This window comes from Mirounga leonina, unplaced genomic scaffold (genome assembly GCF_011800145.1).
Source record: "Mirounga leonina isolate KUSES-001 unplaced genomic scaffold, KU_Mleo_1.0 Mir_55, whole genome shotgun sequence".
NCBI classification, from domain to species: Eukaryota; Metazoa; Chordata; class Mammalia; order Carnivora; family Phocidae; genus Mirounga; species Mirounga leonina.
The window spans coordinates 11,424,269-11,451,668 of NW_023270816.1; the positions used below are offsets into that span (position 1 = coordinate 11,424,269).

Below are 27,400 nucleotides of genomic sequence, written 5' to 3' on the forward strand. Positions count from 1 at the left end.
CAGAAACAGGCAGTGAGCTGGATTCGGCCCATGGGCTACAGTTTGCTGACCCTACAAGATGATGATTTTTCTGAAAAGATGTGTTTCTAAGAAGTCATGGCTGACCCTTGTGAAGATCTTGGAATGATATCTCCATCTTATTAACTGGTGCCATAGATTTGTTTTTTGCCAGTTGTCGTCACTATTTTCTTTCTTTCAAGAGAAAAATGATTTTTTTTTCCTCTCCAAAATAAATAATGAAAAAATTTTTTGATGGAGGAAACACTTCAGCCGTTTCAGAAATGCAAGTGACTTTTGCTGTGTTGTTTCACTTTCAGTGGTGGGAGATACATGGTCAAGAATATTAAATGATACCGTGAGAAATGGGAAAAAAAAGGGAAAAAGAGGAGAGCTGCTTCTTTGAGTCCTTTAATTCCGATACCATTTGGTTACTGGGTTCTGTTTCCATAGTAGACATGTGGGACATTCGGACCTCTGCCATCCTGGCTCTTGAGGCGTGGTGTTGTAGCTTCTTGACCCTGCAGAAATCACAGCTGCTGCCTGTAGTGGGACCTGGCTTGTCCCAGGACTGGCCTGTGTGTGCGGCTGCCGGCAGGACCCCCACTTTTCCTCCAGACTCCCGGGGCCATGTGTTGTGATTTAAGGAAATGAGGAAGGGTTGTTTTTTGGTTTTTTTAACTTTAATAATTTAAATGTATATATAAAACATAGAAATGAAACACTAGGAATTACATTTTAGGAATTTCTTTTGTTTGACAGTTTTAGGGACATGCTGTCCAAAGCATGGGGCCCAGAGTTGCCCTGCATCCAAGCCTCTAGGTTGTGCAGTGCAGACTCCTGGGCATCATACCTGGTAAAGCAGGCTTTCTGCATGCAGAACCCAGGAAAATGCATTTTTTATAGTCTCTGCTGTGGATTCTTTTTACACTGAAGTTTAAAAACTGCTGGTCTAGGGGAATAAGAGAGCAAGCTAACAGGGTAGGTTGGTGGTCTTTGCACCAGCATTCCACTGTGGCTGTGTTCTTTCCCACACTCAGAGACAGGACCTTTTAAACATACTCTGAAAAGCATTCTTAACAATGGCAGGATGCAGCAGAGGTAGGAAAAAAGCCCTAGTTTCCCTCAAAACATAGTCCTTAAAAAAAAAGAATGTTCTCAATGAAGTACATATATACTGGCCTTTGAGGGTCTGTTTCTTTTAACCAGGTAGGTTTGTTCATGTTTACTTTCTAGTCCTTTACACCTTAAAGCTCAAGGGTGTCAGAAAGAGAAGAGGTTAGTGTCTTTTATTCTTTTATTGTATTTCTATAAGAAGCATGTTATAACTTGCTGGTACAAAGAATAATGGTAAATGGACTTTTTTTTTTTTTAACCAGGGGGAACACCTAATTTGAAATTACTGTGGCTGAACCAAGAGCCAGGAATACAAGGCCGGCGCTTGGATGCCCTCCTAGGCTGTTTCGACCTTTCCTCCTCGAGAGAAGAGCTGCAGGCGGTCGAGAACCCCTTTAAAGCGTTGTGCTGCCTCTTGATCTACCTCTTTGTGCAGGTAACCTCCGCTCCTCGCTCCTGCCCTTGCCTTTTGTGAGGTGTGGCGCGCTGGGGTCTGGCCATGGCCTGTCCCCGTGTCATGCTGTCCAGTGCCTGCCCCATGAGCACGAGTCCCTTGCAGCTGTGCTCCCTGTCGGCACACATGTTAGCGCCTTTGTGTGTCAGACATAGAGGCTCGTACTGCACGCAAGTGTAGTGGAGGCTTGGGACGCCGTGCGGGCTTGCTTCCGCTTTCCCAGCACTCTGAACCGTGGAGTGCCTCCCCTGGTGCTGTTACTGTCCAGGAGGTTGCTCCTGTTGGGGGCCCCGTGTCGTGCTGAGAAGGCCTGGTGCTCCTGGCCGACGCCTTCCGACACCACTGCTCTCGCGATGTTTGCTGAGACTTCCCTTCACGTCCCATTCTAGGACAAGGTAGTGGGTACCTCCTGGGGTTATTGGGGTGTTGCACTGTGGAAAATACGAAACATGCTTCGCAGGGGTGCCCAGTAAAACGTCTGCTAGGGTCATCATCGTCACGGTCCGTGTCTTCCTTGCCCGACTAAACCAGGGGTTGGAGGCCTCACGTGGGGAATGCAGTGCCAGGCCCTGATCGGTGTCCCTCAACAAGTTAGGCAGTTTCTGTTTCATTAGTTTTACACTTAGGTTATGTGAGAAAATTATAAAGGCCCGTGAAAGTATTTGTCTTTTTAACAGGTGCCCGTGTGCAGGGTCATGTTTGGAAACCTCAGCAAAAGAAGGGCCAAATCACTCCCTCTTCCAGCCCCTTTCCTCCCACTTCCTTTCCTTGGCTGTATTATTTTGAAATGATTTTGTCTCACATTCATCACAATGACAATAAAAAAAAAAAGTCCTTTGCAATCACGTCTCTATTGTTTTAGCCCATCTAGACCTCCTGTCCTCTCGACACCTTTGAGCTGTCTTGCCTTCTGCTGTGGCCTCTGTATGTGGTGGATCTTGGGAGTCATTTGGCATAAACATCAAATTTTCATTTGCCTGGAATAGAGAGTTAGGTGACTGTTTCTCAGACCTGAATTCACTTTATGAATTATTGATTGTCTTTAAGAAACTCACTCTTATCGTGGAATTACATTTCAAGGGAGCTTTATACTGATTTGTCTTTTCCTTTTCTAAATTGTTCTTTTCTTTTGGCTCTGCCAGTTTATAGCTAGTTCTGCATTTTGCATTTTGTAAAAATGTGGTATAGCTAAATAACTCTTAGAGATTTTATTGCTTCATTATTGGTTTCACAAGCACCAGTGTAAACTTTAGTTTTTGCTTTACTATTTTGAGTAGAACATTTTGTTATTGGTACCAGACTTAGCAATATAATTGAATAGAGGATGGATTTTTAAGTGTAAAACTGCCTTTCTTTTGATACCATTTACTAAATATGCAAGCATGTATCAGTTAATGTTTTCTGTCCAGTGTTCATTCGTCTCCAGGTGGCCGAGATAGGGCCATCATGGGGATTGGGAATGGTGAATAACTAAGAGCTGAGGTTTCTCCTCCAGAAAAATAACTGTGTTTTCTTCTGAATACTGTCTGCGTGCATATGAACAGTCACTCTTTGGACACACATCTTGAATTACTCTTTCCAGTAAGAGGGTTGTTGAACCTGTTGACAGTCGCTCATCACAGCTCTATGCTCGCCACTTGGGCAGGTGACTGTCAGTTACGAAAATCCGTGTCCAGACCACAGAACAGCAGCTTTCCATCTCCAGTGTCTCTACACACCTGAAGCAAGACAAGCGTCAGGAGGAAAATTTCCACCTTCACCTTCTTTCTGATAACACTAATGATTGCCTTTCAGTAAAAATCTCTTTAGTGTGAGTCAGCATGAGGCAGACATATGATGTTGGTTTGACAAAGAGCATATTTAAATTGGAGCTTTTTGAAACCGAAAAACAGTGAATTAACACATCAGTGGCATCTTTGAGATTAAGAAGGAACTACAATATTATTCACAGGGTTAATATTCTCTTAGGGTTTTATAAGTAAAAAGATAAATTTATAAAAATATTATACTTTTCTGTGGTTAAGCTTAAGTTAGATGTTTTGTTTTGCAACGTGGGGTATAGAACCTGTGGAGAAACGAAATGCTCTCATAACCTCCAAGTCAACAACAACAACACTTTTTACTGAAGGCTTATCTGAGAACATTCTCTGGAAGGGTAAGTTTACGTCATAGCAAGCGTACATAGTTTTTATAATCTCTAGTTGAGCAAATGCTTTAAATAGTAATATCTGTTCTGTGAAACCGTAAAAAAGCACCCTCTGTGGTGGTTTAGATCTGTTAACTGCGGAGGTGGGTTGCCTGTGAAAGCAACGGTACGTGAGATAGTTCTCTTTTCAATAAGTTGGTGTTTTAAAATCAGCCTTCTTCAAAAGTTGCTAATGGCAAGAAGTAGAGTTACGTTGCAACAAACCGAGTCTAAATGGAGAGAGATAGGGTTTATGGAATAAAAAAACGTGTTCTCTGCTTGGTCTTGCTTCTGTAGACTGGGGTCTTTTTTCTTGGTCATGAGTACTACACATCTGTGGACTTTTTTGGTATTCCCTGAAATAGTTACAGCTGTCGTTTATACAAAGGCAGTAAGTACTTCAGAATGGGGCAGGGCAGGGTAGTGACGGGGTTGGTGCCTTCCGCGGGGTGGAGGTGACGCACGCCGGAAGTATTTGATTTTCCAGGAGAGGTCAGCGGGTCCTGGCCATGGAGAGCAGGAGCCAGTGAACTGTCTTTCTGGTTTATGGTGGGGTCATTTTTATTAGGAGTAAACATTAGCCACTTTTATCATGGAGGAAGAATCAAAATTCTTACTCAAAGGTTTGTGGTTGTCACCCTGATTTTTTCCCTTCAAGCCTTTACTTGCCACAGAACGTATTCCTCTATAGGAAGAAGTTCTCGTATTCTTATGATGGCGGTGGAAACAATGAGCAAGGGAACTGCAGTGCTTTTCTCTGGCTGGCAGAATTTGGTGGCTGAGCTGGAAAAGTCACCACCCCCTAACCTGGGAGAGGTGGTCCCCTAGAGCAGCCCACTGTCCATGGTGCTCCCAGGCCCTGTCCTCATTCCCATCATTTTCACGAGACCCAGAGTTTCCCCATCTGTCTCTCCAAATCCCTGCCCTCCTTGTTCTTGCTCACATTTTGGTTGGACCCCTTGATTCCACAGAAGATCGGAGGGTCTCAAATGTGGGGGTCCTGAGATATGAGTATCAGGTTTCATCAGGGCTGGCAAAGGTGGAAGTTTATCCCAGCCTGGATCACCCCAGCTCACGCCGCAAACTCCTAAGTTACCAGCTGTGGGAATTGGTGCCCAAAACAGTCACCTGTGTTGCTCTAAGACTCAGGCCTGGTTGTGGCTCATGGCCCCTCCCAAGCATTCTAGAGCTCCCCCCCTTGCTGCAGAGTGACCAGGGCCCTGTCCAGCTTGGCCCTGGGCATCATGGACTGTGGGCTCTGGACAAAGAGGCCCCACTGACCTCCGCCTCTGCCTCGTCTACCGCCCCCAGTGCACGCCTGTCTTTAGTCATTGAATCCACGTGCAGAGTGTTGGATTTTTCCCAGAGCTGATGCTGCTTCTCTCTCCCTTTCAGGTGGACACTCTTTGCCTGGAGGATCTGCATGCTTTTATTGCTCAGGCCTTGTGCCTCCAAGGAAAGTCAACTGTGCAGCTGGTAGACTTACAGGTACTGGCCTGACTGATTGTCACAGTTCTGGAGACCCCCTGCCTGCCCAGCCATTTCTTCTGTTGTTTTTTTTAAGTTTTGGTTGGTGTTTCACAGAAAAGGTAAGAAGGCATCTTTAATCAAGGTGTTTTTATGATGCTGTGGTGTAGCTTCATCTCTCACAGCGGAGCCCAGGGTCCTGCCAGGTTAGTGAAGTTCAAGCAGAGCTATGTACAGATGGCGTCCCGCATTCCGTGGAAGTGGGCCCTCTAGACCTCGGTCTCAGATGGGTCACATGCTCACAAGAGCTGCCTCATTCCAGCGCTGAGAAATGTGTCGTTCTTAATCCTGTCTCAGTATTGTCACATGAGGACAAGAGTTGGTGTGATCCCTTATAAGCCTTGCTAACTTTAGGAAAACAGGACGCCTTTTTCTGGTGTTCATGATTTTGGCCCATACACATCCTGTCTTGCCTGTTTTGTCCGTGGGCCTGGCCTCCCAGACGTCGGTGACTGCTCTTAGGGGCTGGGCCACATTCCACCCGCCCTGTGTCCTCTCCCAGTGCCTTGCTTGCGGAGTGTTTAGTAAATGGAGATCATGCGCCGTGTTGCTTTTATTCAGATATTGCCACTCACGGGCGTTTTATTCCTTTAATTTCACGAACGAGCCGTTGGCAGCTGAGCCTCGTTCCTCTCCTTTTTGGCCACACCCTGTTGGGTCCCATAGCTGTTTCGTAGAGGAAAACCCAAGGTCAGGTCAGTTGTTGGTGGAAACTGAAGACTTTGCTTTATAAATGCCATTGGATAATGATGAGTTTTATCTGCAGATTCTAGTTAATTGAATTAGTTTTTACTGGTCTTTTTAGTGAAAAAAAAAAAAAAACTAATAAATTTCATTTATGAACAACTTTTAATCTAATCTCAGAACTCTTCTGTACCATGTTTACTCCATGAACTAATTCTCATAGCAGCCCAATTAAATACAGTGCAGGCTGTGTGTGTGTGTGTGTGTGTGTGCAGTTTCATTACATTATAGTCAAGAAAGTTATTTTTAGAGGTGGATTTTTTCCTCCTTTTGGCAAGAAACAATTTTAAAAAGTGATTTTTTGGGTTATTACTAGGTTGATGCTAATTCTTTTTTTATTGAGGTATAATTGACACACATTATATAAGTTTCAGGTGCTCAACATAATGATTCAATATTTGTATATATTGTGAAATGATCACCACAGCAAGTCTATAGTTAGTATCTGTCAGCACCCATAGTTACAGACTTTTTTTTCTTGTGATGAGAACTTTTAAGATTTATGCTCTTAGCAGCTTTCAGGTGTGCAACCCAGTATTATTAACCGTGGTCTCCACGACGTACATCACATCCCGTGGCTTATTAATGTTATCACTGGACGTCTGTACCTTCTGAGTCCTTCACCCATTTTAGTCACCCCTTATCTCCAGTGACCACCAGCCCGTACGGTATTTGTCTTTCTTTCTCTGACTTCTTTCACTTGGCATAATGCCCTCAAGGTCCATCCACGTTACCACAAATGGCAAGATTTCACTTTCTTTTTCTTATGCCTGAATAATACTGCGTTGTGTAGATATGTCACATCTTTTTAATGTATTCCTCAGTTGATGGACTCTTTTGTGAGTAATGCTGCCTCAAACATGGGCTGCACATACCTCACAAGATAGTGATTTAACTTCCTTCAGATATATCCCCAGAAGTTGGATTGCTGGAGTGTAGGGTAGCTCCATTTTTAGTTTTTTGAGGAGCCTCCATACTATTTTCCGGAGTAGTGGCGCCAGCTTGCATTCCTACCAGCAGTGCGAGAGGGTCCCCTTTCTCCGCATCCTGGCCAATACTTATCTTTTGCCTGATGATGGCCCTCCTAAATAAGTGTGGGAAATTAGTTGACCATATATGCATGGGTTTACTTTTGAGCTCTCTTTTCTGTTCCATTGATTTTCGTGTCTTGTGTTTATGCTAATGCTGTACTGTTTTGATTACAGTAGCTTTGTAATATAGTTTGAAATCGGGGAGCTGACGCCTCCAGCTCTGTTCTTTCTCAGGTCTGCTCTGGCTATTCAGAGCCTTTTGTGGTTCCATACACATTTTAGGGTTGTTTGTTCTATTTCTATGAAAAGTGCCGTAGGAATTTTTATAGAGATCACATTGAAGCTGTAGATTGCTTTGGATAGTATGGACATTTTAACAATATTTGTTCTTCCAACCCATGAGCATGGAATATCTTTCATTTGTGTTTTGTGTCATCTTCACTTTCTTTCATCAGTGTTTTATAATTTTCAGAGTGCAGGTCTTTCACGTCCCTGGTTAAATTTATTCCTACCTATCTTATTCTTTTTGATGCAATTGTAAATGAGATTGTTGTCTTAATTGCTCAGATAGTTCCTTACTAGTGTACAGAAATGCAACATTGGGACACAGTTGGTTAAGCATCTGCCTTCGGCTTGGGTCCTGATCTCAGGGTCCTGGGGTTAAGTCCCACATCAGGGTCCCTGCTCAGCGGGGAGTCTGCTTCTCCCTCTGCTGCCATCCCCTGCTTGTGCTCTGTCTCTCTGACAAATAAAGAAAATTTTTAATAATAATAATAATAATAATAATAAACCTTAAAAAAGAAATGCGACAGATTTTATGTATTGATGTATCCTGCAACTTTATTGAATTCATTTATTAGTTCTCACCATTTTTTGGTAGAGTTTTAAGGGTTTTCTATGTATAGTATCATGTCATTTGAAGATAGTGGCAGTTTTACTTCTTCCTTTCAGTTTGGATGCCTTTTATTTCTTTTCCTTGCCTGATTGCTGTGGCTAGGACTTCCAGTCCTGTGTTGGATAAAAGTGGTGAGAGCAGACATCCTTGTCTTATTCCTGACCTTAGGGAGAAAGCTCTCAGCTTTTCACCATTGGGGATGTTAGCTGATTGCATTGAGTATGAACAACTGAGTATGAACAACACAATTTTTAAAAAGTGAATTTTCAGTTATTAGTAGGTTAATAAAATTCTTACTACTAGATTATAGCCCGAGCTGCATGGCCTCGCCCTCAGCCTGCTGTCATGCTACCATGGGCCCATCTGTCCCTTGACCCTCACCTGCCTTCCTCTTTCCAGTCCTAGTAAAACTAAGCAGACAAACAGAAAGAGAAGGGGACTTAGAGGCCATGCTGTCTCCTGCCTCATTGTACAGTGTGGACAGCAGAGCAAGCTGGAGTTCGGGGCTCTTTAATTTGGTAGCTGCATGACCTTGAAGAAGTTCTTATGAACATACAGCAGAACATAACTTCTCTCTTTCATAAATATGAGGGGACGTCTTACATGCCTATTGCCAGGATGGAGTGTGGCACCATGTGGGATGTTCTCTGTCTTCGTGGAAATCGAGTCCATGATCCCATCCCCACTGTGTCATTGGCAGAGCTAAAGTGGGATCGGCTCTTGACACCCATCCAGTGGTCTTTGCTGTGAGAAAGGCGCTTTTCTGGGAGGAGGGGGCCTGAGGGAAAGCGCGAGGTAAACGCAGACCCCAGCGGGAGCATGCGTTGTTGTGTCCACTCGCTTAGGCCCCATGCTTGCCAGTCTGGCAGACCCCAGCAGACCAGGTACCTTCCCCAGGGCTGGAGCTTCTCCAGCCTGTACCAGCTGTTACTGACATTGGTTCCCTGGAAGGACTGTAACTGGGCAGCTCGTGTTCTCCTCACCAGACCCCTGTGGAGAGAGTCCCAAGGAGGATGGGGGTTTTTACCAGCGGTGGGACTGAAAACAGATGCGATTTCAGAGGCCTCTTGGCTGTCCTGGTTGATGGGGTTGGTTGCAGAGATGCTGTGAGGCAGGGAGGGGAGGGGCAGGGTCCCCCCAGGGTCTCACTCCACTCCCGCTGCTGAGGAGCAGCTCATCTGGGACTTAGCTGTGGCTTTGGTTCCAGACCCTTGTCTTCACCTGGTGTCCCTGCTCACTGGTGCTCGTGGGGAATTTTTAAAATGCCCAGCATTATTTTTCTTGTCCCAACAGCTCCAATACAGCTTTAAAATGGTAAACAGGTTTACATTTTTATTAAAAATCCAGGTGATTGGATTATATATGTAAAGATTATATCCCATATTGTGTATACGCACATATTCATTTACAGACATAGAAGTCTGTTATCTATGGTAAAGAATACAAGAACTCTTAATCTGCAACAGTTCTGTAAGAAAAGAAAAATGAAGGGAAGCAGGATTACTTGTAACTAAGAAAAATACAAAGCTTGCTTTCATCACACACAGAAGGCAGTCACACAGGTAACAGGGGACGCTGGCCGCCTCAGTGCTGGGAACATGTGCGAGGAGCTGAACCGTGCGCAGGGAGTAAGACTGTCTGTCTTCCTGGCTGGAGCCGTGTCCTCTCTGAAAGCTGGTGTGTGTTTGCTCTTTTCCTGTTCGTGTGTGTGACTGTCCGTAAGTGCATGCTAGGGGACCCAGTCTGTTCATGGTGCTTTACGTAGCTCATGGGGTCCTTTGACACTTGGCTTGTGCAGCCCCTGTGAGAACACGCACAGAGAAGGGGATGCACACAGGATGAGGGTGGGAAAGTCAGCTAAGCAGTGCACTGAGTCACACAGCGAACAAGTAACCCGTGAAGCTTGGGTTCTCGCATCTGTGGAATTTAAGAGAAGGTTGCAAGGGTAGAGGGATAGTCGTGTGCCATGAGGTGTCCATGGCGTGTGGCAGGGGGAGCCCTGGGCGCCCGGATCCCCGGTTCCTGACGCGGGCATGCGTGTACTTGTCCAGGCATGTATAGGGTTAGCAGCAGCTTCCTCACTCACCCAGTGGTGTTTTGTCAGGCGCGGGTGCATGTCCAGAGCATTTTGCAAAGTCCTCTAGAAAATAAGAGGTATTGGGGTTGTCACCCTGCTACCACTGAGCCAAATAGGGTGCCCAGCAAGCAGACCAGTGCCTGCTCTCAGAACCTTTGTCTCCCCCTGCCCCACCCTGCCCTGAGCAGGGCAGTTCCTTTACATCCCTCTTGGCGCTCTTTTTGGGCAGAGCCAAAGGAGCCATCCTAGTCTGTTTGCTCATCAGTTTCTCTGCTGTGCTGGGTCCCCCCTCCTGGCTCTGACTTCAGCCTCCTTCCAGATGGAAGGCTCCCCATGTTTAGAGCATTCTGGATTTCTCTGAGGAGAGACTAGGGGAATCAAGGACTTGGGGAGCAGTGTCTGAGTGCCCTGGCAGCATCTGCAGAACCACCTTCTCTGGTACTCATCACCACTCATTGGAAAGTGCTTGGTCGTCTTTGATGGGGAGATAAAAGGAAAGAAATGGGAGTTAATGGAAGGGAGACTCTACTATGAAATCCAAGCTGTACCCCCTCAGAAAGTGACGTGTTGTAAGCGTCACATTCCATTGCCGCTGTGAGGCCTTTTCGGGATCTGCCGGACGCATGGTTCTTGGGGCACACTCTCTGTGCTGGTGTTGCTGTGCACCGTGAGTCAGACCTCGTACCAGCACCCCCGGCGCAGTGCATGCGTGGGGAGCACGTTTCGGTCCCTGGTGGACAGGGAGTCTCAGGCGGGTGGGTTGTGCGCACGGTCCTGGAGGGTGAAGGTTAGTCAGTGTCCATGCCGGCAGCAGCTTCTGGTTGAACTATCCCCCAGAGGCCTCAGGCAGGACCTGACTTTATTTTTTTATTTTTATTTTTATTTTTATTTATTTTTAAAGATTTTATTTATTTATTTGACGGAGAGAGAGACAGCGAGAGAGGGAACACAAGCAGGGGGAGAGGGAGAGGGAGAAGCAGGCTTCCCCACGGAGCAGGGAGCCCGATGTGGGGCTCGATCCCAGGACCCTGGGACCATGACCTGAGCTGAAGGCAGACGCTTAACGACTGAGCCACCCAGGCGCCCCAAGTCTACACATTTATTTATTTATTTTTAATTTTATTTATTTGACAGAGAGAGAGCGAGAGCAGGAACACAAGCAGGGGGAATGGCAGAGGGAGAAACAGGCTTCCCGCTGAGCAGGGAACCCGACGCGGGGCTCGATCCCAGGACCCTGGGATCATGACCTGAGCCGAAGGCAGACGCTTAACGACTGAGCCACCCAGGCGCCCCTAGGACCTGACTTTATTACGATCTTGCTTGTTCTGGGCACTCAGCTACCTGAGTGGCACCTCGCTGGGACGATGGTTCCCACCAGCTGAACGTGGCACACAGTGAGCTTCCATCATCGTGGCTCCTCCACACCACACTCTTCGTCCCTTTCTTGCAGGGTCTCTGTTGCGTGAGCTAGAACAGCCACCCTTAACCTCCAAGACTCTAATAGTCTGTGAGTCTTCATGAACTCCTGGTGCAGCATGTAGGTTTTCAGCTTCCGTACTTCAATCATCTAAGTTGTGAAATTGTAGAAATAATTTGGAAGATTTTACTTAAAATGGCTGTACTGTTCACAGGAGGTGCCAGTGCCACCCTTCGCCCTGGGGCTTCCCAGCGAGGCCTGTCTTCTCCACCTGGGCCTGGAGCCCACGCCCTCTGCCCTCGCTGGGGGTTTGCTGTGCTCATTGGCTCCTCCCTCTGTCTTGTCTTCATCTTCATCCTCTGACTTTAACTTGGTCTCTCTGACTGACTCTGTCCTCTAGTGGATAAAGTCAGGTGCCCTCCACTGGAAAACACCGAAAACCTGCGGTGAACATTTCCAGCCCGTCGCTTGCTGCAGGATGGAGCTGCATGTTTGCTTGGTCTGCTCCCCGCCTCGCCTCCGGCCCCCCAGTAGAGTCGTGCCTGCAGGGCACGAGGTCCCTGAAGCAAGGGTTAGGAAGCACTCGGCTGTCAGCCCCACTGGGCACCGGGTCTCGTGCTGCCTTCTCTCCTCCTTAGAGCCTGTGATGCACTGTTTATTTATCTTTGTTAAGAAGCAATACCTTTCACATTCTAGACTTCCTCCAGATGCACTTCCTGAGCCTCACTCTGGCATGCCAGCGTTGGTAGCTGGGGAGTGGAGCCCAGGGCAAGCTGTTGTGGTGGGGACCTCAGTGGGAAAGTTTCGTGATCTTCCTCCTCTGCTAGATGAAGGCCTCCCTGGACGGAGAGACGGTGCTTTTTTCCCGTTTGCTTTCCAGTGCCCAGCACCCTGCCGACATGACTAGAGCCTGCTTGATTCAGCAAAGTGGTTGTGCAGGTGCGGCCCTTGTGGGGAAGCCCCCTTTACAAAGTCCCCTCTGGCTCTGACATCTCCATGGAGCTCCCAGCAGAGCTGAAGAGCGGCTATGGCATGTGGTCTGCCCTGGGCTGTCCTCTTCAGGTAACTGGCGACTTATAACTTAACTGCTGAGGCTCGTAGTCTCTGGTGGGTGAGCCAGTCATGGAAGCCACAGCTCCTGTGCATATGTGGGCTTGGGTGGTTGTGGAATGGTTTGGGATTCACGTGATTAGCTCCTGGCTTGAAAAGCAAAGCTAGGACCCTACAACTTACAGCATCAAAGCAAGGAAGTAGAGGGTAGAGTAGGAATGGCAGAGAAGGAGGATGCAGGAGAGAGGGCTCCGTGTCCATCCCATTTCTGCCTCATCTGCTGGGAAGGCCAACACCACACCATTTCCTATCTCCCGCGGCTCCTACCTGGTGCCCGTTCATGTGGAATTGAATGCATACATTTGTTTTTGTGAAGCTCTTCACACTTTACAGCCATTTGGATCTTCTGAGACCAAAATGTGATAAGCCAAAGCTAATGGGAGACTTCCATCTTGATGTTTACATCTGAATGTAGAGACAGGGATTCGGGTTGAACGTCAGAACTCGCCAGTGGTGGCAGGCCAAAGAGATGTCCACACGCGTCTTCTTCCTGGCCTTCTAGACTGTTCTTCCTGCACGAGGTCTTCGTTGCTCCCACTTGGCTCGTCTTGTATGGGAGAGATTTGTTTCTACAACTAAATTGTAGGCTCTGGAGGGCTGGGACTGTATCTTATTCTTGTTTGTAATCTCCAGCAGCTAGCTTAAAACAGTACCCAGTAAACGCTTGGTGAAGTGCCTCATGGCAATGATAAAGGATTTTTGTGGAGCAGGTCTACAACTTGTAATTCTGTCTATGCGTTTCTTGTATTTTAACATGAGGCCATGTCATCTTGCTGGAGCACTGTCTGATGTTTAACCAGTAGAATATGAATAAAGAAATAACGGCATTTTAGCATTTCTGCAGTCAGTTTTCTGATTCTGAGTTGGATCTTGGACTTCATCCTTTGATCTGTTCCTTGTTCTCAAATAATGTCCATCTGAAAAAAGTTTGCAAGCAGTGTTTTGAATGATAGCAGGTGCCAGACCATGAACCCACAGAGGAAAGAATCCCCAAAGATGAGGCCTTGATGTGTCTGTTTATGAAACGCAGGCCTCCTCGGAGGGAGCCCAGGTCAGGGAGCTGCCGGTGGACCTGGGAGGGAGAACAGGGTGGGCCAGGATTGCGGGGAAACAAGCACGCTCTCCGTCCCCATGAGAACCTCAGAGCATCCTCACTGTTGTAGTTCCCGAGCATGTTCTTCTGCGGTCACTGTTTGTTGGAGTGACATGTGACAGACTCAGCAGTACTGCCCAGAAGTAAAATGGTGACTGATAAATCCAAGGACCTGTTTCCAGCAAAGGAGCAGGAAATTTCTTGCTTTGGCAATGGTGATGATCCATCTCTGGGAAGAATGTAGCCTAAATCAGTTAAGGAAATATAAGTAAATAAACAAAGTGTAGGTTCAGTGAAGTGCCACCATTTGGCGATATATTAAGAGCCCAGATTGTTAAGATAAGATAAAGCCTCTCCACGACTCTTAGGGAGTGGCACTAAATTACTTTTGTTGCAGAAGAGGTTCTGACATACTGAAGGTAAGGTACACTCACAAGATGAGACCTGTGGTCTGATGGGCTCATTGTGGGTGGTGGGAGCTGCCGGCACTCACACAAAGGGGCTGATGAGCCGCCCTCACCAGGCTTCTTACCAGAGTCAGCACTTGCCTTAAAATAGAGGGTTTTGTGGACTTGGAAAGGGGAGGTTAGGAGTGGTGTCTTCCTGGCGGTGATCTGTGCTCCATGTGACAGGTGGTATGGGGCAGGGCGTGGGGGACAGAGGTGCACACAGCAGCCTGCATGGCCCCTGGCCACCTGCACCTGTCGGGAAGCCCATTCACTGTTCCCCAGAGAAGAATGTGGGTGCCTGGGTGGGGCTCCGAGAGCCAGGGTGCTTGCGGCTTCCACACGGAGCGCCTCGGCCTGGGACCGAAGCTGGAGTGTGAGCTTGCTGAAAAGTCAACAACCAGGGTGAGGAGTATCCTCGAATTGTAGGGTTTTGAAAAAACATTTTACACACACAGGTAGCTCATGAAACTGAGTCCATAAAATGAACAGTGTTGCCAGGCCTCTCCTCTTGGGGCGTGGTTGCTGTGGATGTGTGTCCCGAGTACAGACCCTGGGTGAGCGAGCGCGAAACTCTGACTGTTCTTCTCACTTCCATCAGGAGAGTATCCAAAAGTTGGTCTATAAACCTGGACTAAGCCACTGTTAAGCTTGTTATTTTGACAATTCTGACTTTAAGCAGGAATTGTTTTTTAGGTTATAGAGAAGCTGTAAAGCTTACTGTATATTTATATTTAAAATCAGTCTGTGCCATCGACTCTCCAGATCACGTCTATATCCTGCCAGTGAAACTTGAAATGCACTCACTCTGCCAAAAGCTCATGCCCAGCCTTAGCCAACTGCAGCCCTTAGGCCAGATCTGGCCCGTCACCTGTTTTTGAATGGCCTGGGAGCTCAGAACAAGGTCTACATTTTTAACTGGTTAGGAGAAAAATCAGAGAAGAGTCTCATTTCATAACATGTGGTAATGATATGAAATTCAGATTTCGGTGTCCAAAGTAAAGTCCACACCATGACAGCAGAGTCGAGAGCTGTGACAGACGCCATAAGGCCCCCCGAACCAGAAGTAAGTCCCTCCGGCCCTTTGCAGAAAAGCCTGCTGGCCCCTGGCTTAAATGAGCAGGCAAGTCTGCAGGCTTTTCTGTGAGAAGAACAGTCACTGGACAGTGCATCTCTTGAGGACGGAGACCATTCCACTGCTCTTTGTGCTGGGCCTAGAACACACTCGGAGGAGTAATGACGGTAATAATACCTTGCGAAAATAGGGTGGTTTGTGTTTGGTTTGTTTTCGTTTTTTTTTTTAGAGAGAAATTAGGAGGACCTCATAAATATTATACAGTTAATTTTTACAGCATTCCTTTGAGGAAAACAAAAGTCCTGTCTTGTTATGTTGTTAGAGAAATGAAGACAAAGATTGGTGTCTTGGCTTAGGCGCCTTAAAGGGGCTGGTGAGGATGCCCTCTGCTCTGGCGTCCAGCCCACCCGTGATGAAGTCTGGATTTGGGGTCTTGGTTGGGGGGGAGTCAGCGATGGTGGCTTGTTCCTTGTTGGATCCTCTGTGTCGCCTGCTGGGTGCCGTATGAATGTCAAATGCTCGGTGAGTTTTAATACTGAAGATGATGTTGTCTGCTGGAGCCGGAAGGAATGGGACCTTGGAAGTGGTGCAGGCAGGCTCCAGCGACAGGCTCTGGGCCGAGGGTGGTTTGCCCGAGGTGAGGGCACCAGTGTGTGCCGCTTCCACGTTGAGAAAGCCAGAGCTCCGAGGGATACCACATGTCGTCATGCTTCGCACCGTCTCCCCAGACAGCCTCCCACGTGAAGAGCAGACCGCGCGTGTGTAGAAGCCAATGTAGAAATCTTCCAGTAAAAATCTTGAGTCAGTATTACCCTGCTGGTGAACCATCACTTTCCAAATCAAACACTTTAAATTCTGGTGCAAAGTAAAGATGCTTCAAGGACTTACTGAGATCACATGGCTGTGGCGCATCAAAGTAAAGCCCACGGAACACGTTTCACTGCTTACACAGCCAGAGAAACACAGCATTGCGTAAATGTGTGGCAGAAGGGGTATTTAGAAAAATGCTTTTGTAATTAGGCACTCGAAAGGTTAATGAATGAATGAATAGTAGAAGTAGAATCTATTCAAACTTCTACTACTACTACTTCTTCTACTTTTTTTTTTTTTTTTTTTTTGAGAGAGAGAATGAGAGAGAGAGCAAGCACATGAGAGGGGGGAGGGTCAGAGGGAGAAGCAGACTCCTTGCCGAGCAGGGAGCCCGATGCAGGACTCGATCCAGGGACTCCAGGATCATGACCCGAGCCGAAGGCAGTCGCTCAACCAGCTAAGCCACCCAGGCGCCCCACTTCTACTTTTAAAGTTGATCTGTAAGCACAGAAGATGAGGACGGACTCCCCAGTTGATTAAGGGAGATAAACATGTCAAGGAAAACAGGTGGCAGACCTGGTCTGAGCCTCAGTCTTATCCGTGTGCACACATAGCACTTGGAAGTGCTCTTCCCCAGCGTCTGCAGGCAGAAGGTCATCGTGCGCCTGGGAGGAAGAGAGGATGCTCTCTGGGGCCCAGCTGCCCCTCCCAAATCTGGCAGCTGATGCTCATGTCACTTCCTGTGTCCGTGGCCCTGTGATCCTGGTTACACGCGTCGCACTGTGCATCCCCAGTGCGAGGGTCGGAGGATATGAGCTCCAGTGAGCAGGCACATTTGTGGAGGAACAGGAGAGGGTTCTCGTGACACCGGAGAGTTGCAGGCCACTGCCTGACCCGGGCGCGACCCTGGTGCCTCTCCTGGGCTTCCGTCCCTTGCATTTAGCAGAGCCCTCAGGGAAGAAGTCCTTGGTGCCCGCAGCTACCCTCCAAGTTGTTCTGGGAACAACATTCAGTGAGGACACGTTGGTCTTGCTTAGGATAGCAGGTGGGATGCCTCGTGGAAGTTCTCAGGGGAGGTCTCTGACTCCAGAACGATCCATGTGCCCTGCCAGATGCCCCACGGCTGACTTGCCTTTGAGGAAGAGAGCTGCACGAGTCACCTGCAGAGTTGAGGCACAGAGCATGGCAGGCCAGACCTGGGCCCCCGCCTCCTTTGTCAGTGACGCTGCCTGGTGCACAGCCTTGCTTGTCTGCCCGTGTGGCGCCTGCCAACGCTGGTGGGCCCCAGCGGCAGCGAAATCGGGCGGCCTCGGTGTGGATCCTGGTTGCCGGCCATGGGTCTGCACAGATGCTCACGCCGGCAGCACCCAGAGCAGGCTCCTGTGTGCGTTCAGGTACCATTCACGGCTGTGGAGCCCAGATCGAAAAGCTGTGTGCAGAGTTGGGCCTCAGTCCCCCTCCCTTTGTCCTCTGCTGTCCCCACTTCCTCCTGATCATGCTGTCACTGCGCTTCTCCCTGTGACCCCTCCCTGGGACTTTGACACTGGCCTCTGGCCTCCCCTCTGCAGGTCGCTTGCAGCCGGGGCAGAGGCGAAGGACTGACGCTCAGAGGTTTCACGCTGGCCCATGGCCTCACTGCCTCCTCTATAAGCCTTCCACAAAGGGATCCCATTCCCCACTGGAAGGACCTGCACTTGCTCCTCGATACCCACACGTGGCAGTTGCCTGCGTGCCACGGGACGCCTCACCAGATCTACGTCAGGGCCTATCCCCTTCCTCTCTGTGAGCATCCCTTGTCTTCTGCTTGAGGACACCTCCTGGGGTTCGTGCTCCCCAGGACTGCACACTCGGCCTCACTCACACTTGTGTCCTCTGGTACCTGCACTTCCTGGCAATTTAGCAGGTCCTCAGCTAGTGGTGTTCCCATGAATTGAAATATATCCACAGTTACCTGAGGGTGGAAACAGAATCTTTTATAACTTTTATAGAATCTTTGTGCATTGTCAGTCCTCAGATGTTGATTTGCTTAATACTTTCATCAGTCACTATATTTATGTTTAGGCTAGAGTGCTTGTAGAAGTATTTTGCCTTCATGAATAAGAATCTTCAAATAAAATTTATTTTTCTGTAACAGAAACAAATCTCAGGATATAATTTCCATCTGACTTTTCTTTTTCAAACTCCTATTCCACGGGTTGGCAGAAATGTACCCGGGGTTGAGGGGGATGGATGTCCCTGAGATGTCCTTGTCCCGCTGTCTGTACCCCTGGTCCCCTGCTGCTCCCACACTACCCGCCCACAGGACGTGGGTGTCAGGTAGAGCTCATGCACTGCTGGGTGTGCGGGGTGGTCTGGGCCCCTCTTCTTCGTGACCCAGGGGTCCCGTCTCCTCGCTCTTGCGCCGACGCTTCATGCCTGTGGTAGATCGGAGCCTCTGACGTTCTCCCAGGAGCCGGACTTTGGAAAGTCAGAAGCCAGAATTTGATGATTTTACTCTGTTGCTCAAGTGTATTGACTGTGGGATGTCTTAGGTGAATTATGGCTAGTAGTCACTGTGTTCTTGCAAAGATTAGTCTTTTATCATTCTTTTAAACCTGGTTCTTTCTGTCATTTACACTTGTGAGCAGAATTGTATACTCTCGTGGTGGTTGTGGGTCTGACGGGGTCACCGCAGAGGCAGACGTACTGCCATGGTGTGCGATGATGTAGGAGGGGAGACAGGTGGCGGTTTGACTGAGCCCATCTTTGGAGCTGTAGGATGGTGTGGGATGCCCCGCGGGCTCTGTGGCTCAGTCTGGAGAGGGGATGGGGTGAGGAGAGTGGTCAGCGGTGTTCTTGCCCACGGCAGCAGGAGGCCGCGCGCCGCAGGATGCTCACGTGCTATGTGGTTCCCACAGTGGTTTCCTCAGGCACCTGAACGTGTTCCAGTCGGCACAGCTCTACACTCGGTTGTGCTTTCTCTCCTTTTCTCTGCTCTTGGGTCCCTTCCGTAAGCCATCAGAAAACACAGAGAAGTTGTTCTTCTTGTCTGCTGTGCGTGATGGTCAGTTCTGAACCTTAGGTGTGCGTCGGGGGGCAGCGCGTGAGAACGGTTGGCACCGAGCCAGCTGGAGCTTCGAGCCCCCAGAACTGCTGACCCGCACTCCTGGGAGAGCAGCACGGCAGCTCAGCGGGGTGGAGAGAGTATTTCTCTGCAGGTTGCGTCCAGGGTGCCGCCGCCCGCCAGACCCTGTGCACGAGAGCCCGGGGCCCCGAGCACCTGCTGCCCTGCTCCTCTGTGCAGATGTCTGTCCATATCCGAAGAGCACCTTTCACACAGTGATGGGACACGAACGTGGCCCTGGATGTGAATGTACGTGGTGTCTCAAGACAGGCACCGTGGAAGGGTTGGCCCTGCCGTTGTCCCCAGCACAGCGTTCATTCTTCCCACCCCTGCCCTGTGCGTTGGGGGAAGCATGCAGTCTCGACGTATCGTCATTTGTTTACATGTAAACTCAACAACTATTTTTATTTCTTTATTGAACCATAACTATAGTTTCAAGTGTATAGTCAACAACTGTTTTCAGAGCCCCACCGTGTGCACAGTGAGGGGCCTTGGTGACAGGGTTCACCACGCACAGTGACAAGCCTGACACACTGAACCTCCTCTGGGTTCTCAGAGGCTCCCGCGTGGGTCAGGCAGACCTGGCCGTGTTTCCAGGACCCGCCAACTGTCCCAACTCAGGAGGGCCGAGGAACAGCTGGGCGTGAGTGGATCCTGCACCTGCCTGTCGAGGTTCACGCAGTGCCCCTGAGGGTTACTTTGTACGATTCTGCCTCACTGCAACCAGGGGACCTTACCAATGAGCGTAGACCTCTGAAATCTGACCTCCAAACTTCCGTTTCTTGTTGTTTTGTTTACTAGTGCTCTCCTCACCCTGTTTGGGATTTCAGGTGCTCATGGGACAGTCGCCCTGGTGAAGCCCTAGCTGAAGCTGAGTTTAAGTTGGCTCAAGGGCTGCAGCTTGCCAAGAATGGTAGTTTTTGTTCCATTTAAGTGCATTTTGCATAACTGCCAATAAGCCCCAGTTAATGGACCTTCATTGGCATAAGAGGAACACCATTCAGTTGAGCTGTTTACTGTTCAGTATTTCCTGTGAAGCTTTGGAACACTGGAACTGGTTTTTCCAGTTTCTGAGTCCCCATCAGATGCTTCATCACATGGGCAGGAATCTTGCAGGGCTCGGCTCTTCCCTGTCTTGATTCCAAAGCACCTAACTATTTCTAAAATATGGGTTGCTTGTCTTTGGTAAAGCTGCACCTGTTAGCCTCATGGAACTGGTCCGTGCTCACCGGTGACTCCCAGCCTTCTGCCATGCCAACTGGGGGTCCCCCGGGTGTCCCCTCAGTGCCACTTCTTTGGGGGAGAAGAACAGCTGCTATCGAATTTCTCTTGCTGGAAGATAATCTCAGAGCTTCAGCTGTCAGTCCTACAGCCTGTGAACATGCTCTGCTTTCCGCTGAACCCAGTTAGCATAAATTTTTGGTTTTCTCTGTTTACTGAGTGACAGGGGAATTGATCTTGGTCATCAAGCTTCCACAAGCCCCAGTCTCTCCGCTCTGTTTTCCGAGTGTCTTCAGCCAGCCTGGTATAACCCTCTTCCTTAACAGACTTGTCAAGGAGGAAAGGTATGGTCTGTTCTCTGAAACCTTAACGTTATAATTAGAAAAGTAAAATCACAAGGCGGACATGGCTGAGAAATACTATTTTCTGTCTCCCGGACACAGAGAAGTGCAGGGAAAACACCACGGACGTGCCAGGTGCCCCCGACATGAGCACATTGCTAGGACTGCATGTGGTGGTCGCCCAGTCGAGTGAACTAGCCAAGGGTCTCAGGCCCCAGCACCCCACTACCTGTACCTCCAGGTGCTGTGTGCCCCTTGATCTCCCGGGGTTTTCTACCCTTGCTTATATTTAGAGCCGGGGAGGGCAGGGTGGGGGGGCGGTGCCTGGGTGACTCCGTCAGTTGGACGTCCGACTCTTGATTTTGGCTCAGGTCATGGTCTTGGGGTCATGAGATCGAGCCCTGTGTTGGGCTCCATGCTGAGTGTGGAGTCTGCTTGGGATTCTCTGTCTCCCTCTGCCCCTCCCTCCCTTCCAAAAAAAAAAAAAGAGAGGAGAGAGAAAGCGTGCATGGTGGAGTTGGGGGGTGGGGGGAGAAGAAAGCCATGTTTAGGAAACTGAATTAATGGCCCCACAGTCTCTTGAACTAAAAGTTCCCTAAAGCACTGGCGATGTCAGTCCATCCTGTGACCGCAGGACAGTATAACTGGGCTTGAGACCAGAGTCCTGCGTTGGTGGTTTCACCTGCTTTGGCGTGGTTACATGTTCACTTCTCCGGGTGGGGCAGTGAAGGGTGAGTTACTTGGAAGCTGTGAGATGGGGCACAGCATGACCAATGTAGCTCACCTGAGCCTAAAGGACGAAGTCAGTATATGGAGGAAGTGGGGTGAACCAGGGGGGCCCCCAGGGGCTCCATTCCAGCTACTCACTTTGCCCGAGGTGGGACGCATTTCCTCAGTGGCACCACCAGGAGCTCACAGGTCCCAGCTGTCACTGACAGGGCCACTGGGGACAGTGTTCATAGCTGAGGTTTCGTTTTCACTTAAAAAAAATGCCCGACTCTGAGTTCAGCACATTCTGATGTCATTTAGGGCTGGTTATTTTTCAAGAGCAAACGTTCTGGTTCCCATCCCTCAGTGCATAGTGCCGTGTGTCTGGACAGCGGGACCGAGCTGTCTCTGGGAGGAGCTCTGCTGACAGCGCTGTCTTACCTTTCCTTTACTCTGTCCTTGCAGCACATCGTGACTTAATATTTTCAAGCAGTTAGAGAGCTTTGCTTGTGAAGGGCTTTTGGAGGACGTGAGTAGGTCATGTTCTGGTGTAAAGTCTGTCTTTATTCCGTATACTTCAGTTCCTTGAGGGCGGGACCTACACGTTCGCAGTGCATGTGCAAGTCGTGAGCACCCGGCGAGACCACTGAGCCCCGCAGAAGGTACACGATGGCTCACGGTCCCTTGGCTGGAACGGCGGACTCCCAGCTTTGGCTCTTCCTGCAGCAGCTGCGGCACCTGGGCCGCTCCTGAGCTGCGGTTAAGCTGTTAGTGTGGAGCCTGTCCACTGCATGGCCATTTTTGTGAGCAGTGTCCCGGCTTGGAGTTTGCTATTTCAGCATCACGCCAAACAGGAGCTCGCTGTGGAGCGCTCACCACGTGCACACATATGGACAGCAGGGTCTAGATTCTGGATGGTTCTAGATGATTCTAGGAGGGCAGCTGGCACAGCTGTCAGGGGTGTGCGCTGGTCTTAACAGCGTGCCGCCTCGGCCTGGGCGTACTGTGGTCTCCGGCGTGTGTGGACTCACAGCTTGCCCTGTGTCACAGGGCACGTACACAGGAAGGCCGTGATTGTGTCCTTGAACATAAGCATCATGCTGTGACGTGGAGTCAACCCATTCCTCTAATAGAGAGCCTCTGCCCATCCATTTGGAGGGCATCAGCGGTTGATGGAGAAGTAAATATACCGTACATGATGTTCTGGTGTTTAAGCAGCAAACTCACTCATTCAGTAGCAATCAGAACGCTGACTCTGTCAGACCTGTCTTGGGGGCTCAGGGAAGGGAAGGAGGTGGTCCCAGGAGGGTGGGTTCAGCGGGAGTGGGACTGTGGTGAGCAGGCCTCCTGGGGTGGGAGGGCATTCCTGTCCCCTTCTCCTCTAGGCATTTGCCCCTAGGCTGGCTTTCGATGGAACCGAGGTGAGAATAGGGTAAGGACAGGAGTGCCTCAGAAGGGAGCAAAGAAATTAGCTGGGTTAATTGTGCAGCTTAGAGACTGAAGAGGTGGCTCTGGTCACAGCTGGGACTCCCCTGCATGTGTGCGTGGGGGGGCTCTGGCAGCAGAGTGACAGGCAGCCCTCCGAGGGCCACATGTGCTGGTCCAAACAGGTCACGGGTGGGGACGGACTGGGTCTGGCGAGGGGCCTAGCACAAGGGTGCGGGGACTGCCGCAGGAAGGTGAGACGTGTCCAGGAGGCAGGCTTGGTGGGGCTTAGGGAACCCTTACAGGCTGAGGTGGAGGACCCAGGTGTGGGGATCCCATCTTCCTAGTTTGGGTGTCCGAGGTGAGACATAAAGAGCTCAGTTTGGGGAGGGTCCCGTGTGCGATGTGCGTCTGGACAGTGGGACCTACAAGCCAGAAGCTTGGGGAGAGTTGGCATTGGAGGTGGATTTGGGAAACATGAGCCCATTGGGATTGTAGCAAAAGGAAGTCAGCTAGGAGTCCTGAGAACACCCTCATGAAGGATGGCAGAGAGCTTGGAGAAAAGACAGCTGCGCAGGGGGCAGAGCGCCCAAGCACAGGGGGCCGTCTGGAGAAAGGATGAGGACATGCATGCTGGACTTGAACCTAGAGCAGCTTCTGAAGAGTAGGGGGGGCAGTGCTGAGGCCGGAGATTGTGAGACACCCCTCCCGTCGGTGGGGCCTGGAGGGATGTCCCGGGAACGTGGGAGGGAGAGGGACAGGGGCTGTTCAAAGGGGGACAGTGTGGCTGTGGGCACCCCAGGGAGGAGAAGGAAGTTTCCTCCTTCAGTACTGCCTGCTGTGTGCGCCGTCTCTCTGGGCTCACGTGGCATTTCCTGAGCCCTCACGCCAGAGGGCATGGCCCTTTCTGGGCAGCAGAGAAAGCCCTGAGAACAGAGCAGTTAACCTCGAAAGTTGGAATCCAAAGGGAAGTGATGTTTGAGAAGTGAAATTATCTACACACCCAGCCCTTCAAGACGCTGACTTTATTTCTGGTTTATTGTGTTTTTCTTGGTTTAGAGTTTATTTTTAGCGCCTGATAATTAAAACTGTGCTAGAGGTTCCAAAAGTGCCCATGTCTGTTGGTGGGAGTACCCTCAATGAACACACTTTGCAAACGCTCCCGCAAAGACTGTGTGAGTATAAGGAAAGCAAGTGCTGGTCTCAGGGTTGTGGCCCGTCTATTTAAAGTGCTCACCTGCCACCGCGCATGTTTATTTTTGTCATGCCCAGAATTGCTGCTGTACGTGGGATATAATTGCAAGGATTCTTGAAATGAGAGTGTATGAACTGGAACAGGAAAAAATACATCTTTATTTTCACCAACTTCTAACTGAAACTCATCCTTTCCTTTACAACAGAGTCCACAAATCCTAGTAATAATAGCAGCATCTGCGGCTGTGTCACCAATAGGGATCGTGGAGGACCCGATGTCCCCTTACAGTTGGAGAGGTCCGTGCGTGTCCTTTCCTGTCATCCTTGTCTCCAGATTAGTTACTACACCCGCTGCTCTATTATTAAAGATATACAAAGAAGTGGGTAAATTCCTATGTCATAAATATGTTTTTTTTTAAACTGTACTTTGTTATAATTAATTCTTTTATAAGCCTATTATTTTATTGTATGTATTTAAGGAATACATAGAGAAAGAATCCATAGGTTTCACCAGACTGCCAAAAATATTTACGATATGAAAATGTTGAGACCCCTGGCCGAGGAGACAAAGTGTGCTGGGGCTGCCTTCAGGAGTGAGAGACTGAGGTAGTCGGATGGATTTTCATGTTGAAAACAAAGAGAAAACCTAAAAAATATGTTTAAAAAAATTTAAGTCTGAAAGAATCAGATGGCTAAAAGGGTCGTAAAGAATTACCGCGTCAAGACTGTAGAAAACCGAAGTCCGGGAAGGTTAGCCGAGCATTGGGCACCACTTTTGCTCCAGCGTATTTGCCTGGTAAGAAAGGAGAAAACGTAATTGGCCACAGTCAGGAGTAGACAGGTGTTGCCACAGACCCTGCCAAGAGCACAAGGGTCAAGGGAACGTTCCAGGCAACTTTGCACATACACAAATTCAGCCACTTAGATGTGGTGGACTAGATCCCCCCAAAGCACAAGTGGCTGCAATCCACCCATTATCTAATAGACTTTAGACGTTAAGGAAGTTTCGTTCATAGTTTTTAAAACTCTCCAGAATACACCCGTAACCCAATTGGTTTCCCTGGATCATTTATCAGCATTCAAAGAATTAATGCCAATTCTACGCATTATCTTCCAGAAAATATTAGAAGATGAGACCAGTATTACCCTGATACCAAAACCACATAAATGAATTACAAAAAAAAGAACATGTCAGGCCAGTGTCCCTTATGAACATAGATACAGAAATCCTTAACAAAATGTTAGCAGATCAAACCAAGCAGTATGTAAAAAGAAGTGTACACCATGACCAAGTGGGATTGTTCATTGCTGGGATGCATGGCTGATTCAGAATTCAAAAACCTGTGTGTGTAATTCTCTCATCGGCTAATGAGGAAAAATCACATCATATCAAGTATTCAGAAAAAGACATTTCACAAAATTCAGTACCCATTCGTGATAAAACCTCGAAGAATAAGAATAGAAGGGGCCTTCTCCAGCTCGATAAAGAATATCTCCAAAATCCCCTGCAGCTGACATCATGCATACCAGAGAAAGGCTGCATGCCTCCCCCTGAGGCGGGGACTAAGGCCAGGATGTCTGCTTGCACCATCCCTCTCGAGAGCATGGAGCCAGCAGGTGTGGCCTGTGCACTGACGCAGGGAAAGGAACTAAAAGGCATGCAGATCACCGAGGGACAGAAAGACGGTCCCAGTTTGCAGATGACATGATTCTCTAGAATCACAGAGAATCCCAAGGAATCCATCACAAAACTCCTAGAGCTAGTAAGGGTTCAGCAAGATCTCAGGCTGAAGATCAACATAAAAACAAAAAGACCACAATTGCATCTCTATATACGAAAGTTTAAAGGATAACGCCACTAAAATTGTTCCACAAAAATGAATTACCGAGGTATAACCTAACAGACAGGTATAGTATCTGTGTGCCGAGAATTACAAAGTCCTGGGGAAGGAAGTCAGAAGAAGCTTGAGTTCCTGGACAGACAGACACACCGTGCTCACAGACTCCCAAGTCTCTACACAGTGGAGAGGTCCCTTCTCTCCAAACTGATGGACAATTCCTAGCAAAATCCCAGCATGGATTTTTGGTTGTTACTGATATGACAAGATTATTCTAAAATTTATATGGAAGAGCAGAAAGTAGTCTAATATAGCCAAAACAGTTCTGAAAAGAAAGAGTAGCATGGGAGGAATGATGCTTGTTTGTTAACATGGCTGATAACACAGCTTGTCATGGAACTACACTAACCAAGGCTGTGGGTTGGCCGAGGGTCAGACACACGCCGCTGGGACTGAACAGAGAACCCCACGGGTCCCGCCGCCCAGTTTTGATGAAGCACAGAAGTCTTGTCAGCAGGTGGTACTGGAGCAGTTTGCAAAATCGCAGACAGAAAAGGAGTCGTGACCTTAACCTCGCCATTCACGCAAAAGATTAACTTAAGTAGAACACCGAGCTAAACGCAAAATGTACCACTATAGAACTTTTGAGTAAAAAATAGAAAATTTGGAATCTAGGGCTAGGTAAAGGGTTCTTAGGCTTCACATCAAAACCATAATCCATAAAAGAAAAAAAGTAATAAGTTGGACTTCATCAAAATTAAAAACATTTGGTCTGTAAAAATGAGGAAATAACAAGCTACTGAATGGGAGAAAATATTTGCCAACACATGTCTGACAAAGGTCTTGTAAGGAGAAAATAGAAGGAGTCTCAAAACTCAGTAGTAAAAACCAAACAGTCCACTTAAAAAGTGGGCAAAAGACGTAAATAGACATTTCACTGAGAAAGATGTTTGCCTGGCAAACAAGCATGTGGAAGGTTGTTCAGCGTTCATTAAAGCTGCGGTGAGGGGCCGGGTGCAGAACAGCCCAAACCGCACCCCGTGACAGCGGCAAGCCCCCTCGAGGGGAATGGGTACTTGCAGACGAGTCTCCTACACGGTGGTGGGAACGCTTTGGCTAGGTGCGTCAGCTCCCTAGGAAGCTAAGCATGCACTTACCGCATGCCTCAACAGTCCCGACCCTCCTGGGCCTTTGTCCCGCGGAAGTGAAGATTTCTGCTCACCCCAGATCTGGACGTGAGCATTCCCAGCAGCTGCACGTGTGACAGCAGGAGCTGGGAACAGGAACAATGTCTTTAACTGGGCAAACGCTCACACCAGCTGGCCCGTCCACACTGTGGGGTGGGGCCAGCCATGAGAGGGAGGGCCCGACACACACCACAGCATGAGCAGATCTCCGGGGGTTGTACTGAATGAGGAAGCCGGTCCCCACAGGGCTACACTCTCAGAATGCCATGGCTGGAGAGAGGGAGGATGGGGCAGGGCAGGGCTCTGCACAAGGGAGGCTCCATATCTGACGGCGGTGGTGGTGGTGACTCAGATGGTGTTGTGACGTCACACGCGTCCGTGCGTGTGGAAGGACCCATCTCCTGGT

At 48.9% G+C, this 27,400-nt stretch overlaps 1 protein-coding gene across 1 annotated transcript in view; it reads left to right on the forward strand.

Moving 5' to 3' along the window:
- FAM120B (family with sequence similarity 120B) overlaps positions 1–27,400 on the forward strand; it is a 91,186-nt gene that overhangs the window by 32,913 nt on the left and 30,873 nt on the right. The window contains 2 exon segments of the mRNA XM_034992133.1: positions 1,377–1,549; positions 5,148–5,240. Coding sequence (XP_034848024.1) covers positions 1,377–1,549; positions 5,148–5,240 — 266 coding nt within the window.